At 41.7% G+C, this 17,116-nt stretch overlaps 1 protein-coding gene across 1 annotated transcript in view; it reads right to left on the reverse strand.

Moving 5' to 3' along the window:
* ASPSCR1 (ASPSCR1 tether for SLC2A4, UBX domain containing) overlaps positions 1–17,116 on the reverse strand; it is a 43,069-nt gene that overhangs the window by 12,297 nt on the left and 13,656 nt on the right. Inside the window, exons 5-12 of the mRNA XM_088535918.1 lie at positions 16,709–16,766; positions 15,789–15,862; positions 14,622–15,060; positions 7,836–7,979; positions 4,422–4,499; positions 3,502–3,568; positions 2,539–2,601; positions 2,171–2,223 (exon numbers count right to left, since the gene is read on the reverse strand). Coding sequence (XP_088392044.1) covers positions 2,171–2,223; positions 2,539–2,601; positions 3,502–3,568; positions 4,422–4,499; positions 7,836–7,979; positions 14,622–15,060; positions 15,789–15,862; positions 16,709–16,766 — 976 coding nt within the window. The remainder of the gene's footprint in view (positions 1–2,170; positions 2,224–2,538; positions 2,602–3,501; positions 3,569–4,421; positions 4,500–7,835; positions 7,980–14,621; positions 15,061–15,788; positions 15,863–16,708; positions 16,767–17,116) is intronic.

Below are 17,116 nucleotides of genomic sequence, written 5' to 3' on the forward strand. Positions count from 1 at the left end.
TGTAAACTCACCATAAACCTTGGCAACATCCAGCAGAAAAAGTTCACTCAGGTCTATTGGTATACCCATATCAGCAAACTCCTCAGGCGTGTGGGTGACAAAGTCATGAGCAAAAAAGATCATATTCTCATCATGTTGCAGATGCATATTCTCTTCCAGTTGAAACTGTACTACCAATAAACTTACTTTCTTCAGCCCATCACTACTGCCCTTTGTAAAAAGTGTTTGAACCTTACACAAGAGGTTTTGCTTTTCACGTTTTGCAAATAATTATAATGATTCTGTATTTGTATCTAATTTGTCACGTTTTTCCTGAATTCGATATTCTGATGCTTTTATGTTGACACAGAGAAGGTGAAAAATTAGGAAGATTGATCCTTAAAATAATTTGTAGCAGAATTTTCAGCTTTAGACTGCTGTATCTTTAACCATCTCCGTTTTGTGCTCTGTTATGGCTTTGCATCTTTGTCGTGATATAACACGCAAATCTCAGAGAAGCCATTACAAATTGATGACACTTGATATGAGAAAAGACCGAGCTCTTCCTTAAATAGTAGTTTCTAAAGCCATTTAAAAGAGACTGGGCTTAAGGCACCTCAAAGCCTTTACAGAGAACTACATTTAGTGAAATAGTCTTTCAAGAGTTGCTGTAAGGAATGAACTCCAAAGTAAATGTCACAACTTGGAAAATCAGAAATTGCTGCCCACGCAACACACACAGGTAACATGCCCGATACTGAACAAAGGATTTAACAGTACAAATTACACAAGAGAAAAAACACTGCTCTGACTCCTCTCCCCGACCCAGGATGACATTAAGTTTTACCAATACATAGAGTGTCCCCCTGCCTCCTGCCAGATGGAAGGCAGAGAGTCACGCGCACTGTGCACGCAAACAAGCGATGCTCACGTAGAGTCGGGAGGCTGATAGGAACAGCAGTGCACAGGCTGTGCACTGCGTGGGAGCCAAAAGCTACTGATCATCTAGGATGCCATACCTGTCACAGGAACTGTGAGAGTAAGAAAAGGAACTTGGATACCAATAAAACCAAGCCCCAACTTCATATTTTCTTAAAGAGAAAAATCTTAATGAGGTATTAGGATGGGGAGAGACTTCTGAGTGCAAAAACAGGGACTCAAATTATTTGACTCCCTGAACATGCAATAGAGCAAGAGCAGCTGCACTTGTATCTCTTCCACATGGCTTGGCCAGAAGGTTGTGGAATTTGGAAAGCTCCATTACAAACAACTTCAGAGGCTCTCTAATCCCTCTCTAATTCAGTGTGCTGTCTGAAAGGTCGCTTTCTCCCTCTCCTTCTCTCTTTGTTTCTCCATTCTGCTCCTTCTCGACCCTCAGAGGCATCAATCAAAAAACTCTCACTAGGACCTGCTTGACCCTTCACCCTGAAGGGATCTTCAGGGCATCACTCTACACATGTCCATGACATTCTGAATGGCTCCCCATATTAAAAATATGGAGTCTAGGGCAAAGTCACTTGCAAAATCACTTGGCCAGTCTCTCTGCACATGTGTGATTTCTGCAGCCAAAAGTCTTTGGTCAGAGACATGAGCATCACGTTATTTGACATTTGCAAATAACTTCCAGGATTTAAATTTCAGCCTTTGAGAAAAATTACAACATAGAAAGTACATGCTCTACAATGTACAAGCTATCTTAAAATAAACTCTTGTACAATGATTACCAAAAAGGTCAGATTTTTGTCTAATATGGCATTTAGCTTCTGCTGTAGAAGTTAAAAACTGTCATCTATCCCAAACCAGTATTATGTCTCCTACTATATTGAGCCAACTATGTCTCCTACGATACTGGGCCAACTACAAATACAGCAAACTCATTTACACAGCTCATATAATAACTTTTCAGGCTACATATGGTGCAGGCTCCACAGGGCACAGAGTCTACGTATACAATAATATGACCCCCTCACCCTCCTCATCATGACACTACGTATTGCTGCACAAGGTGGACCTCTTCTGGTGAAGAGCTCGTGCTTTAAAACACCTGGTTCCATTAGTCTTGGCTAAGCAAAAATCTACAGGGATGGTGACATTAAACAGCTTCTTTTAAAACCAATTAAGGTACGTTGGGATGGGTGGAAGAAACAGCATGTCAGAGGAAGAATAACAAAGTACAAGCATGAGTCCTTACCTCAAACAGCGTCAAACTTTCATCATTCAAGACGATTCTGGGAGGTGCAATAACTGAAGTTAAAAAATAAGTTACAAAACAGGGCCACCCAGCAACCAAAACAATAAATGCAACAGGTATGGAAGGAATTGCTGCCCTTCAAAAGGAGGGCACATTCTCATTGCCCACATACACCTCATATTAGGCAGAAGCATAATGTGGCTACGTGACCAGAATTACACCTTCTTTCCATTCCGAGGCCATATTTGAATAAGAAATCCCTCCCCAGGTTGTATCTTATGGCATCCAGACCCCACATGCATTAGAGCAATCAGAGCTAGGAACAGTCTTTGTAAAGTAGAGCCAAATATTACTAACAGTGCACTCACACAAGTAGAATGGCAAATCTGCATCTGCAAGGTGGCTTCTTACAAAGTCTCTCAAAACACCAACTGTAAAAAAAAAAAGGAGGCAAGAAAGGTTTCCTGGATGACATTTGTTTCTTCAGCTGCTGAACCTAAGGGCTAGCCTGAACCCGCAGAGCTGCCCTTTGCAACATGCACAGGTTGCCCTTTCCTTGAATGAACACTATTACAAATATCTCGTAGAAAACAAACCTACATATTCGGTTCCCTTGGTAAAATATAAGGATACCAGTGAAATTCTTCTTAGCAAATTCACTAACAGTTGCAAGATCTGCAGAGATAAGTTAGCTGAGATTCTGGTCACTAGTTATCAGTTCTTGTTTCCCACAAAACTATCAAAAACGTGTGAGAACCATCACTGCCAGCTCACAAGGAGATCTAGATTTGTAGTGAGAGCTACTTGATAAGCAGTCTGACTCACTAGCTGCTGTGAACTGAAGAATGGTTCAAGCCCTGCTACTGTGATTAGAGCAGGGAAGGCTGCCACCTGAACCAGCCCCCACACACACTAAAATAAACAAACAAATAAAGGAAATTTTCAACTTCATCTCTTGGTCTGCCAAATCTTCTCTTACAGAGTCTGTCTGAAACAAGCTGTAACTCAATAATACACCATTTGAACACAAGTAATGGGATCTCAAGTGTGACTGTTTCCTGAGCACTTGGCATCCAGCAGCCCAACAAAGCCTCCATCAGGTAGTCTTGGAAATAATTTCCTCCTAAGGTATTACTTCAGACTGTTTTCTCATCTAGTTCAGTCCACGTCCTATAAGGATGGCACAGCTAGCTATTGCTGCTTCTTCAAGGCAGTATTATTCTCCTGAGCAGCAAAAAATATCTGTCCAGAGCTATTCTCTTTTGGCATGCCAATAATTATGATGAGAGATGTTGGCTGGCCACAGAGACTAAAGCAGAAATTGCTCTTACCAGTTTCAGTAGGACGGAAGAACCCTTGCAGAATATGACGGTCTGGAAAATGTACTCTCAACACCACCTAGTCAGAAGCAAAGCACATTAGGTCAGCTGTGTGCAGCTGTTCTGTAAGGCTTGCCCTTGGTTTAGAATTTCAGCAAGTTTCTTACAAATGAGATTTGAGCAGTTCTGCCTTACAAGCTGCAGTTTTGGGTAACTGCAGCTCCTCAGAGAACATGGACTGTCTGATTTCCAAAGACTGTAAGAGAGCTGGCCTACAAAAGCAGTATCACGTTGCACATGTACAATGCAGCAGAACTTAGCTCCCTGTGCTAAGTGACACTCAGGTGAAGTAGAAAGTCATCCTATATTCCACACCTGGCAAGTATAGATACAAATCGGCATCTTGGAGTGTCCACAGCAGCAGGAAGCCTCCCAATCACACAGTCCCTATGCCATATATATGCTGAAATAGTATCATTCTATTTCCAGTGGCAGACAGTTAGCACCTAACTTGGAAACTTCACCTTTGTAGTAAAACATCAGAGACAAGAACTACGTCAGGATCATATTTACGGAGTAAGATCTCTCCAGTCTGTAATATCTTATCATTTAACATGTAATGAGATACTATTGAAATTAAGAATCCATAGAGGAGAAGTAGAGAAGAAAGCTCAATCATACAGACTGATGTGTGCATAACAAAAGGGGTTTGAATCATCTGGAAGGAAATAAAAGGAGCAGTTCCACTGTTGCCCAACCACATCCTTACAGGCCAGCTGATTTTACATAGTGTAACTATTATGTGGGTCCTACTAACATGAAAAGCCTTCTTTTAAGCAGTTCAAGATCCTGTCGGTTACGTTTGGTTCCCAACACTTATTAAGTTGCAATTTTGGACTAGACCGAGAGATTGGAGAAAAAGAAAAGGCTACCTTCGGGTAACGTTCCAACTTTTCCTTCAGCTGAGCCTCCCTCAAAGATCTTGTCATCAGTGGGGCTTCTTCCAGGCGCTTCCTAGATAAATGGGAAGAAGACAAGCTGTCACTACTGCCACTCTAGGATATACTTTTATTGAAAAAAATGAAAGGCTCAAGCAGGAGAGACAGAACGGCTCAACAGTCCCATATATCCTTCACTGCGTATTCCCCTATCTGCTTCCAACCCAGAATCTCAGAACTGCCACTGCTGTCCTCTCAGGTCATGTTCTACTTTAATGGCTAAGAATTGCAACCCCCCACTCTGTATACAGTGTATGCACACACATGCATGCAATTACCTGCAAGTTCAAACTCATGTTCTTTCCAACACCTTCCTTGCCCCCAAATCCCGCTCCCCCTCTGCAGCTTCCCCAGCTGGGCACCAGCACAATATACTCAAATTCTCTAAAGTATGCAGACTTTAGAACAAACCATATTTTAAAAGAAAAGGAAAACAGACAATAGATAAAATGCAATCGAAGAGATCCCACTAATCTGGTACGTTTCCTCATTAGGCAATTCATTTTCTAGGCAAATATAAAACAGAAGCTCTAATCTATGCAAAATAAGAAAAAAAAATATCCACATAGAAATTCATCCATTTAGCTACAGAAGATAAGGCACGTTTACAAGTTTTTAAGGCAAGGAAGAAAAACAATAAAGTGAAGAAAAAGCAACTTTGCTAAAGGACAGCCATGAGCCATGAGAACTAGGCTGCAAGCAAGACTTCTTTAACATCCTTGTTGGGATCAATCTTCAGAAAACGTTGTAGGAAAACTTACTGTATTCTAACAAATAATGAACTTTGCTTATGATAAAAATTTAAGAGGCACTCATGTAATTGGAAAGTGAATGATCCTGTAAATTAAAGTAACAAAACAGCTTAGAACATATACTTGGGGGTAAAGTTATGCATTTAAGTACACACTGAATTTCTACTAAAAGGTAGGTAGAAGCTCATGAATTAGAAACCTGAGAAAAATCTAAGCACAGAGCTCATCGTAAGAAGCCTTATGAAATGCAAACATGATAGGATATTAGGAAGAAGTATTAACAATCCAGGCTATACGAAGCAAAATATTTTATACAGATAAGGAATACTGGAGTGTAAATGGATTTAGCAAACACCACCTACAACACTGTACAAAATAATTTTCTACCCTGTACATTTACTGAAGTAGATGTTAAGATTGCTATTAAGATGATCTGGGAACGTTTTCTGAGATTACATGCAAAAATTGGATTTATTAACCCAATAAAACAGGCTGAAGTGACAGTTACTGCATGGAGGGAACAGAGTTACTGAAGCTGAAAAACAATGTTGGCATAAGAACTAATGGGTATTAATTAGCACAAAGGAAACAAAACAGGAATGAGATATTTCAGACAATAAATGAAGCAAAGCTGTGGATTGGTCTTTTAAAATGAGTAGCAGGCACAAAAAGAAAACTAATCATATTAAAGATGACACAGTAAATTCAGATTTTTTATTCTGTAAGCTTAGATCTAGCAGATACCTTTCAATTCCATGTTCAGTGTCAGTCCTTTTCCCTTATTTCAGCATCCTAAATAATTCTTAATTCTGAATAAACTATTTATCAGGCTAGATTTTGGTGAAACATCTGCTCAAAGAATTATAATTTTGAACTATTACACGGTAATCTTCCTGTGTCTATGCAGTTTGAACCTCTTTCTATTGTTGAGGCTCATCAAGGTATCTCAGGAACAGGTGCTGAACAAAACTGCAAGCTGTTTTCACCAAGAGTACCCAGAACACTCAGCTGGCACAGATCACCAAAATGATCAAAAGTGCCAATTAAAATTTTGAAAAGCAAGTAGCAAACTAACCTGTTCAGTTCCTTCTGTGTGTATCAAGTTTATGTTTCATATTGATTCTCTGCTCTTCATGAAACTGGAACTGAATTCTAACCACATTTAAAATATCGCATTGTGTGCAGCTAGTTCTTGGTAAGATTCACCAGCCGAGATCAGCAGCCAACTGATACCAACGTCTTGTGGAACTTGCCTTTATTTTTATTCCTGACCATGGGAGGAAAAAGGGCTACAGGCATCAGCAGATTTGGAAATGAGGTCCTTTTTGAGGGGGGTATTTTCCAGTAACCCCCGACCAAATGACCATACGTTTGTACCACTAACTACTGCAGACCCACAAGTGGCAGAGCAATTTTCAAGCCAATCTGTGTATGTGGATTTCGGAGGCACGGGGGGAGGAGGTGGCGTAAGTCAACTCTAAGTAGAAAGTTCTATTCAGACATAGTTATAGTATAATACTGTCCCACTGTTTCATAGAATCCTTGTAATGTTTCAAGGAATATTACCACCCACTTGAAACTGAGTATGTTCACAAAATTAATTTATTAAGGAACATACAGAAGGTAAAATGCTGTTGTAATGGAGAGGTTATCTTAACCTGAGTTTCTAGTTCAGAACAGAAAAAAAAAAAAGTATAATAAAATCATGTGCATCTGGCAGCAAGCTACTTGAACAACAGAATATGCATAAATATGTAGTTAGCCCAGCTTCCTTTACCTTTTTCTCCCCTTTGGGAGCATCCCAAACATTCTTATATCTTGATTTGTGATTAAGTTTGATTTTGCATTACTTCTGTTTGGATAATGTCTCAAAATTGGTATTTTATGATTAGGTCATATAAAAGGTAACTCCAATACTTAAAACACAAGACTCTTCTTACTGGATAAAAATGCTACTAGCTGCTACTGAAATCAGTAGCAATTATTCCTCTGCAATTGGATTGTTGTGTTCATGTACTTGTTCATCACATATTACAAAATCTAGCCATTTAACTTCTAACAATCAGCTTCAGATGAAAATGCAGAGAGCAGGAGTTCAACACGGCTTTGGGTCTCTAGCAAATAAGGACACATTACTTATAAAGTTAGTGGCTTCTCTTTCAGAGGAGGGGAGAAAGAAAGAAAGACCCAGGATATTAAGTGTCTAGGAATAACTCCCTGAAATGCAGAAGATGGGCAGGAATCTCTCTTTTATTCTTTTCTTAGTGTGGGTCCAACTAGTTTGAGCTTCTCAGAAAAACTTATCACCACACAATCACTGTAAATACTTTATGATGAAACTTTCAGCATCCAAGTGACCCCATTATCCCAGGACACAAATAGTCAACTGATTCACACAAAAACACAGGTCTTTGCACAGAATCACGACCTGGTCCTTGTGCTCAGTTGGCATTAAACCTAGGTCTGGTCATTAATCCCACATCATTAATACATCTTCAACCCTTACCTCAGAAATCAGAGCCATCTATAGGAGGATAGCACAACCCTCCTCAACAAAAAGACATGGAGCATTCTGTGTTATTACCAGAAAGGAAACTTGCCTCTCGCTCTGCAGCTGTGCCAAACGTTTCCGTACATCATCCACTGTGACTTCATAAAAATCATCAGGAAGGTCTTCTGAGACAGCAGGAAGAGGTTCTAGTAGGTCTAGATGATATACAAGTGGTTCTCGTTTTAATAGCTACAGAATAAAAGCAAGCTCAGGTTAGTATTAAATACATTCTTTTGTTAATGCTAGAAGGTTCTGGACAAAAAGCAGCAGCACAGTATTTGCAAACTCAAATGCAATCACATGGCATGGAATTAACGTCACTTAGGACAGACATAGACTGTTTACATTGTCCATGTTGAAACTGGTCACCCTTTATAGTTGGTGGAGCTCCTTCCCAAAAGCAGTAGAAGACTATGTTCTATCAGATGTGTCACGCAGCTAATGGAGTTAGCTACTCCAAGATGTCTATACAGGAAGCAAAGAAGGAAAGAAAGCAAACATCACCTCTATCTTCAGGAAGGGCAAGGAGGAGGGCCTAGGGAACTACAGGCCAGTCAACCTCACCTCAATCTCTAAGAAAGCAATGGAGCAGCTAATCCTGGAAACCATTTCTAGACACCAAGGCCAAGAAGGTGATCAGTAGTAGTCAACAAAGGGGAAATCACATTTAATCAACCTGATGGCCTTCTAAAGTGAGATGACTCACTCAGCGGATGAGGGGAGACTATTTATCTCAATTTTTGTAAGGGTTTTGACGTCACCTCCCAGAACATCCTCACAGGCGAGCTGATAAAGTTAGATAAATGGCTAGAGTGAGGTAGACTGAAAACTGGCTGAACCGCTAAGTTCGGAAGTTTGTAACCTGTGGTGTGAAGTCCACCTGGAGGTCAGTCACTAATGGAATCCCCTAATGGTTGATACCATGTCCAATACTGTTCGATCTCTTCATTAATGATCCAGGTGATGAGACTGAATGCACCCTCAGTGAGTTTGCAGATGATAGCAAAAAAAGAGTGACTAATATACCAGATAGGGTTGCTGCCATTCAGAGGGACCTCAGCAGGCTGGAGAAATGGACAGAGAGGAACCTCAAGAAGTCCAACAAAGTGCCTCCCTGGACTTGGGGATGCACCACTACAGGATGGAGGGTCAACCATCTGGAAAAGAGCTTTACAGGAGAAGACCTGGTGGACAACAAGCAAGCAATGCTCCCTCATGGCAAAGGCAGCTGAGGGTATCTTGGGCTACATGAAGGAAGGGTGCTGCCAAGTGGTGAGGGGTGTGATCCTTCCCTTCCCTCTCTACTCAGCACTGGTGAGGCCAGTACCCAATTCCAGCCTACCCACCACCTGACAGACATTGATCTTCTGAATTGAGTTCAGTAGAGGGCCACAAAGATGATTAAGAAACTGGACCATTTTTCATATGAGGAGGCTGAGAGCTGGGACTGTTCAGCCCGGAGAAGAGAAGGCTCAGAGGGAATCTTATCAATACTTATAAATATCTGATGAGAGGATGTAAAGCAAACTGAATTAGCCTCTCCTCAGTGGTACCCAGTGACAGAATAAGAAGCAACAGACACAAATTGAAACACCAGAAATTCTGTCTAAACAAAGAAAACCAACAATGACAGAAAAAAGCCACTTCATTGTGAAGGTGGTTGAATGGATCAAGTTGCCCAGAGAGGTTGTAAAATCTCCATCCCTGGATATATTCAAAATCTGACTGGATATTGTCCTGGGCAATCTGCTGAGTCTGCTTTGAAGGAAAAGGTTGGACCAAATGTTATCAAGAGGTCAAGGTTTCCAACCTCAACTGTTCTGTGATTCAAAACAGGCAGCTGCTAGAAGTTCCCTCTACACATTAGCTGAAATAAAGGTACTTATTACATTTACTGTCATTACCCATTTCTTCTCCTCTCATTCCTTCATATACCCCTTCCAATCCAAAAGAATGATGGAATGTCTGAAGGTTCTTCTCTCTCCTTTCCATCCATTCTCCTCCCTTCCCCCAGGCACAGGCCCCTCCGGAACAGGAGTCTCCCTCAATTGTCAAAAGAGACAACACAAATTACAAGGCAACATTCACTCTATTTGTGGGCACTAAAGGGTAATTTGAGAAATTAAAAGAGCGAGGTTGTGTGGGTGGGACCCTTGGCTACTTTTAGAAAGTTGAGTGGAATCAGCTCTAACTAGAGGGTGAAGGAGCCTGATTGCAGCTTTCCCTGGGCTCAGGGGGGAGGCATGCCCAGAGCGGTGTAACTCCCTGAGCTGCGTGTGTAAAGAAGTGATCCTGAGCATGCAGAGCCACCCTCTGGGAAAGAGCCTGTTGCACAACAGTCCTGGCTGCTGCAAGCAGAGCAGGGCAGCCAACCCTCCCCAACCATGCAGCCTTGAGTTTCATTCACTCTCAACACACCTTTCTTGAATGCTAAGCTAATGAAGAGATTTCTTCTTCCAGAGGAAGAGACTGAGCAGACATGTCCTGCAGTGTATTGCAAAAGGTGGAGAGAATTTCAGTGTCTGGATTAGCAAATCCTAAATTTATCATTTAATAACTGGCTCCAGTAAGCACTTCAGCAAAATGTAGCAGTAGCAAGATTCCAGAGGAAAAGAGTCAGTCACTGGCCAAATCAGGGTCCCGGCTAAAGAAATCACAAGATACTGGACAGCAGCCACGCGCCCCAGTCGTAGTGTTCACCTCTCCTCCCGCTCTCTGTTGACTGTCTGGGCTTTTGTGCGCTGGAACAAGTGTCGCTTTCCAAATGTCTCCATTCAGACAAATGGGTTCTTGCTGAAGACCATCAGGAACTTCCCCCGCTAAAGCGATTCTCCAGCCTATCAGGAGCTGTGGAACAAAACCTTTCGTATTCCAGAGAGGAATGCCTGCTCTGGACACCCGTCTTGCATCCAGCTAAGACATTTCTGCTGAATTGAGGCACCCCTGCGCTGCCTGGCACAGGCACACAGTAGGTCCCCTCCGAGTCCACACTTGTATCTCACTCTTTCCTCAGCCAGCACTGACTGCTGAGTATCTTAACTTCCACATATAACTAAGACATATTACTTAGCTACTATTTAGAATGAAAAGCCATACTTTTCAGGATAGAGGAAAGAGCAGCAGATCTGACTATGTCTAATGGGACCACAAAAAAGAAAAAGAAAGAATACAGTAAGAATTCCCTAACATTAAAATTTCAGCTAACTCCCAATAAGGGATTCGGTGCTCTGGAGAGAGCTGTAATGAGTGAGTTTATGGAACATAATTCAGGGGGTTTAAACTTTTTTTTTTTTTTCCTCCAGAATTTCTGCAACTCAATTCCAGGGTTTTACCACAGGTTCTGCTCAGAAAAGAGCAGCACTGCTGCTGCACACCCACAGCTTCACGATCAAGCAGATGCCGTCATGCTGCCTCAGACGGCACAAACCTGTCAGGTCATTGCACCTCCTCGGTGCGTATTCCGCTCCGCGGGAATCAGCTACACTGCTTACCTCATATAGGCCTAAGGAACACTCTTAAGAGAGAAAGAGGTATCTCTTTCTGTTGCTCAGTAACTCTCTATTTCCCCAAAGTCTGCAATTATGTGTTACTAATGATCTTCGAGTACAGACAGAGCCTGAAAAACACCTTCCCACAGAAACTTGCAAAAGGAATCTGCTCCACACACCACCTCTTTCCCAGTCCCCTTCATATCCGGTATTTTCTGCAATTGCAACAAAGTTAAATATCTCTATTAATACTAAGTGGGCATCATGAAGTAATTCCTATCCTCCACTATATAACTCGGGAGAAAAGAAAGCTATTTATCTTTCAGAAGCCAAAGACATTACACAATGGTTTGTCATCTTCCCAAAATATAAATTCTTCAAAGTCTCTTTTTCCAGGAAAGTTGAGATAAGCACTTCTCACCAGCAGGCTGAAGCCACCTATTCACAGCAGTGTCTTCTGGGCAATCTACATAATTCCAGTGCACGCAATAAAGGCAGGTGTCAGGAAGAACACATTTCTCTCTACGGTCACTACTGCAGCCTTACGTAAGCAGGTTAAGTTGAGGAAAACCCATCTTTATCTTTTAGCAAAGTAGTGGCTACTGTGTTTTCCACAGCAGGAAGCTCTCCCTGGAGAGCCACCTCCTCCTCACCACCTCGGGGAGCTCTGATCTCCAGGGAAATCTGGTGTAAAGTTACCTTCTCATAATTAGTGTTCTGACATCAAAGTCAGCGTGCAGCTGTCTGTAAACCATCTTCAGCCCAAGAAATGAAGGGACGCCAGCACAGATTTTATCCAGTCTCTCTCTTCAATTCCAAAAGCCACACACAGGCAAAGCATTAATGGGAAGATTCTTTTACAAAAATGGACCTTTGATGTTTAAAAATAATTTGTTTTGTTTTGGGTTTTTTCCTCAGGACTGAAGAGGGACAAAAAGCAGATGCCATGTGGCTAGCCCTGCTCTTATTTTGCTGCTGAGAGTAAGGAGAGCGGAGGATGGCAGGAATGGAGGAGGGAACAAAATGTAATCAATCAGCAGCAAAAGCATGAGAGATCAAAGGGCTTGAAAACAGCAGTCAAAAATCACATGCTGTTTAACACAAGGGCAGAACCCCCTCAGCAGAATCTGCAGCTGCTTCCAAAGCTGCTTTCAAACTGGAAGGGAGGCTGGCTCCAGAAGTGCCTCTAAGTGGTTTGAACTGGACTGAAATTCTGAGAAAGATGCTGGAATCCACAGGCCACCACTGTTCAGCTCCACGCTCATCAGCCCAGCTTCACATAAGGCTATAGCCAGCAAAACAATAAAAGCAGTTGGGGAGACGTGAGGACAGCAGGATTGCTGAAGAGCAGCTCCAAACTCTCTCACCCTTCTTTCCCTCCTTGTCAGACACAACTGACCCTCATAGATGAGAACGTGACTAAAGTGAACACCAAAGTAGGCTGGACACATTGACTGCTGTTTATCTCTCTATATATTTGGCGTCTTTTCCAGACTAGTAGGACCTCAGTGTATCTCAAACATACCCAAACATTCACCTCTGGCTTGGCAAGACCTCTTTCTGACATATTTTCAACTTAGTCCTTTCAGGGTCTGGTTTCTGCTCCTAAACAATTCAGAAATCCACCAAGAATAGACTGCAGCCACACAGAAGTCAACCAAGGTAGAGTCTCTGCATTTGTGTGAGAGCAAACACACATCTTTGTTAAGCTCCTACAGGATCAAGCTCCCTTTGAACCTCAGCCATCCTTTCTTCCTACTTAGGCTTTCCACTGTTTAATCTCTTGGCTAGATCAGAACCAAAGTTAAGAACTTCCCGCTGTAGGAGGCATTGAAGAGTGGGAAACAATGAAGGAGATCTCTCAACATTAAAGCTAGTCCTGGTGATGTGTGCACCGAGCACAAAGAACAAAGCTGATTCTGGAGATTCTCTGACAAACAGCGATGTGCCCACATTGTACTTCATTTTATCTTATTTGCCAGATATATCCAACCTTGCTCAAGGCACTGAATTCCATATAGCTGCCTTGCAGAAAGTATGCCTGACTGCATTCAAAGACCATCCTGTGACAGCAACACAGCACTGTAGGAGCCATCAATTCTGTTATATCTATGGGGGCTGTTTTTAACTTTAACAAATTCATCTTTAAATCGGAGACACCCATAATGCTGGTAAATGTAGAGCTTCTCTTTCTCGGAGCAGGATTCAAGGGAGGCACATTCTACATAAGGAGTAAGGTATTTACAATAGGACAGAAAACATTCTTAGATGAAAGACAAAATAGATGGAGAGGGAAGAGAGATGATTTCTGTAAAATCTACAATTCTAAGAAAATTAATACTCAGAGAGGGGACAGGATTAGACTGTAGAGAAGAGAGAGAGAAGAGGTTCAGACCTCTTTTTCAAAGACCTAACTCTGGTACTTGGCAAAAGTGATACATCTGTACCTGAAAAAATCCTTTTCTGTATCTGGACTCTGTGTATTCTACCACACTGTCCCCAAAAGAATTATACTAGAAGTCAAACCAAAGACGGAGAAAAAAAAACTCTGAGGAAACAAATGTGAATTAGTCATCAGCATGGGAAATTGCTGCTAGAATAGCTCAAATACGGAGATTTGTGTCCACAGAAAGGCTCAGACAAGAAATCTGAGCACACCCTACAACCTCAGAGCTAGGAACTGTGACCATCTTCTGTTCAGATCCTGTTGTCGTAGAAGTATGTGGCAGGCATGGGATAAAGTTACAACAAACCTGTTAAGACTACAATCCAGCATCTGGCTGGAAAGGCTTCCCTTTCTGTATACAGAACTTCACCAAACTTTTATCACGCAGAAGCTAAATAAGCAACACGCAGTAAGCACAGAGTATTAGAAAATACAAGTCTAGCCAAATTCTGCTCATCTTCAGCAAAACTACACCGTAAATAGCAGTTAGAAAAGTCCAAGCATCCAAGTGACAAAGGGAGCATTTGGTAATGAAATTTAGCTCTGCATGGAATCTGAGGCACACAAATGGAGGCTCTTCTGGACTGCACTTTTAATGCAATCGTGCTGCTTCCAGGCCAACGACTCAAAGGTACTTCAAGTTTCAAAGCTTTGCTGGCCTCTGGACAGCATACAAATTCCTATATTCCCATTCTTCATAGTAAGGAGCCTAAAATGCAATACTTTCCTACTGAACTCATCAGAACTGTATGCCACCGAGACACTTGACCCTAAATTACATTTGAGGGGAAGGGGTGAATCCTGAATTCTGAAGCATCTTTCTCCTCTTAGGCACTTGGCCTATAAGGGTAGGGCACAGTGAAAAAGCTCTCATTGTAAATGTTTTTTTTCCCTTACCTGTTCTTGCTCTTTTAGCAATTCTTGGCTGTTCTTAGATTTCTTTGGCTTAGAAGGGCCTCCAGGGCTGGAGGAAGATATTGGCAGCTTTGAAGATGGCATGTCTAATCCAGGAGATGCTGCAGCCTCAGGAGAGTCCTCCAGACACTGTCTATCTCCAGAAAAATGGACAAGTGGGGCACACTCATGCTTCAAGGGAGGACACAGTTGCCCCAGGCTGGTATGGGATTCTCTAATGAAGTCTTGCTTGTTTCTGCAGCTCTGTAAAGACGAGGTCAAAGCACTGTGGTCCAAGTCCTCTGGGAAAGCATGTGCTTGAGTTAGGGGCACATCCACTGCTTCTTCAGTGGAGCCAGCAGTCACTGGCAGCTCATTACATTGGACCATGGCATCCACAGCCTCCTCCTGACCAGAGGAAGAGCATTTCTTCAAGACAACCCTTAAAGAAAATATAAAAAGGAAGAACATCAAAATCATTTATCCTAAGAACACTGTCCTCCCCTTTCCCAATATGACCATGAAACAAAGGAGGCAGCTGGACTCAAACACACTCCTCAATTTAATCTGTGTCTTCTAGTCATTCTCAAATTCTCATGAACAAGTTCTCACTTCTCTCAAGTTTATGAAAGAGAGAAAGGGGGACCCCCCAAAAAAAAAAAATAACAGGAACTATCGTCTCCAAGGCAGAGGAATTGCCTTCCAGGAAGAAACAGCAGCCAGCTACAAAGCACACATTCTCATCACTCTCACCTCTGGTATCTACTGCAAAGATTGCAGAAAAGCTGTCATCGTCCCCCACCTCACCCTCCCAACCAGGCAGCAGGAGGCACTGCAGGAACCAGGAACTTAAAGCAAGCAAGAATGGAGTAGATTCCGTTTCCTTTGTCACAGAGACAAGACTAACTTTAAATTGTCTCACTCACAGGAAAGAAACTAAACGAGCCCCTTTAATCTGCATACAACTGGTCAGTGCCAGCATCTGCAGCTGTGGGAAGCACATCTGGGCAGCAGTTTCAGATAAACAGGCAAATATAATAATTACTGAATGTCGCGATGTTTGTCTTTTTGAACTTCAATGCATTTTTGGGTACTTCAAACAAAACAAATTCACCACTATAGCAATAAAGTAACAGAAAAATCAAGTGCCCAAACTTTGCTCTTTCCAACCTGATGATGGCACTGCCGCCAGTCAGACCAAGCGACTTCAGTGTCGTCTTCCTTAGGGCATCTTTTCCTGCTATCTGCAACAAAAACAGAGGAAACACTTCATAACAACTGCCTACCTAGGAGGGCAGCTAAAAAGCTCTGTCTCGAAAGAAGCCTGCATCAAAACAAGCACAACATCACATCAGAAAGAGCTCAAAGACACTCTTTCTACACTTGGAAATGAGACTTGAATCCATTCATATTCACCTGTACTGCATTACCAAATTTACTACTTCTTAAAAGATTCTGATGGAAGACAACCTATATATATTTCTGTTCCATATGTATATCCAAGCTCTGAAAAAGATTCTTCCTATATCAGCAGTTAAATCACAGGGCACATTTCTGAGCTTAAAGATAGCAGATTTAATCGCATACACCTCCCATCTGCTTGCTGTGACCTGTTCCAGAATAAAGATGACCTGTCCAGAGAGGTCAGTGGGAAGTAAAAGGCATGCTAGGGAGAGCAAATTCCATAATATACACATACAAAATATTAAAAACATTAATAGCAAAAGATCAAAACACAGAGAAAAGCAAATATTTATTAAAATGAAACCACTGTTTTGACTCTTGAGCTTTAAAAGAAGTTGGAAAGAAAAACACAAACAGGTCACTGAGCTCATTTTATGGGCCCAGAGGTCTAAACAGCCCAAAGTTGCGTTCCAAGAGAGCTTTTTTCCATACAGACATGTCAAGCTTTGAAGAGACCAAAGTTTTTCTAATTCCTCTCTCAAGAAAGCTCATAGGAAACATTTTCCAGGTTGGAAAAATGAAGCTGAATGCTGAATGTTGGTGGTTTTGTTGTTTTGATTTTTTTTTTCTTTTAAATGAGGGGAACAGAAGGAGAAGAGTCAGCTAAGAAGAGCTGGGTGACTTACCTCATCTCGCATGTAAATACAAACCGGAGAAAATTCACTCTGCTGTTCCATAAACTCTCTGCAATAAAGAGCAAAATAACTTGCAGCATCTGTAGAGCAATATACCCCCACTGAAACCACTGTAAAGAAACAGTTAAAAATAAAATTAGTCAGGTACATTCCCCACCTTGCAAGTCCAGCAACAGCCCTTAGTTCACAAAATCAGTACTGGGCATTAGGTAAAGAACTTGCTCCAACGCATCTAGCATTTCTTAAGCACAGCCATGAAAAAAAAAGGTTTTAAACACAAGAAATAATTCCTCAAGTCAAAACCTAAAATAGGTGGATCTTACTGGATAAGTTTGAGAACATCATTTTTGCTGTGCCTTAGCTACTCAGTGTTTAACATGACATAATACTTGATTTTTT

The sequence above is a fragment of the Tinamus guttatus genome, unplaced genomic scaffold (assembly GCF_059628265.1).
Source record: "Tinamus guttatus ecotype Peru unplaced genomic scaffold, ASM5962826v1 Tinamus_guttatus_pri_ptg000649l, whole genome shotgun sequence".
Taxonomy (NCBI): domain Eukaryota; kingdom Metazoa; phylum Chordata; class Aves; order Tinamiformes; family Tinamidae; genus Tinamus; species Tinamus guttatus.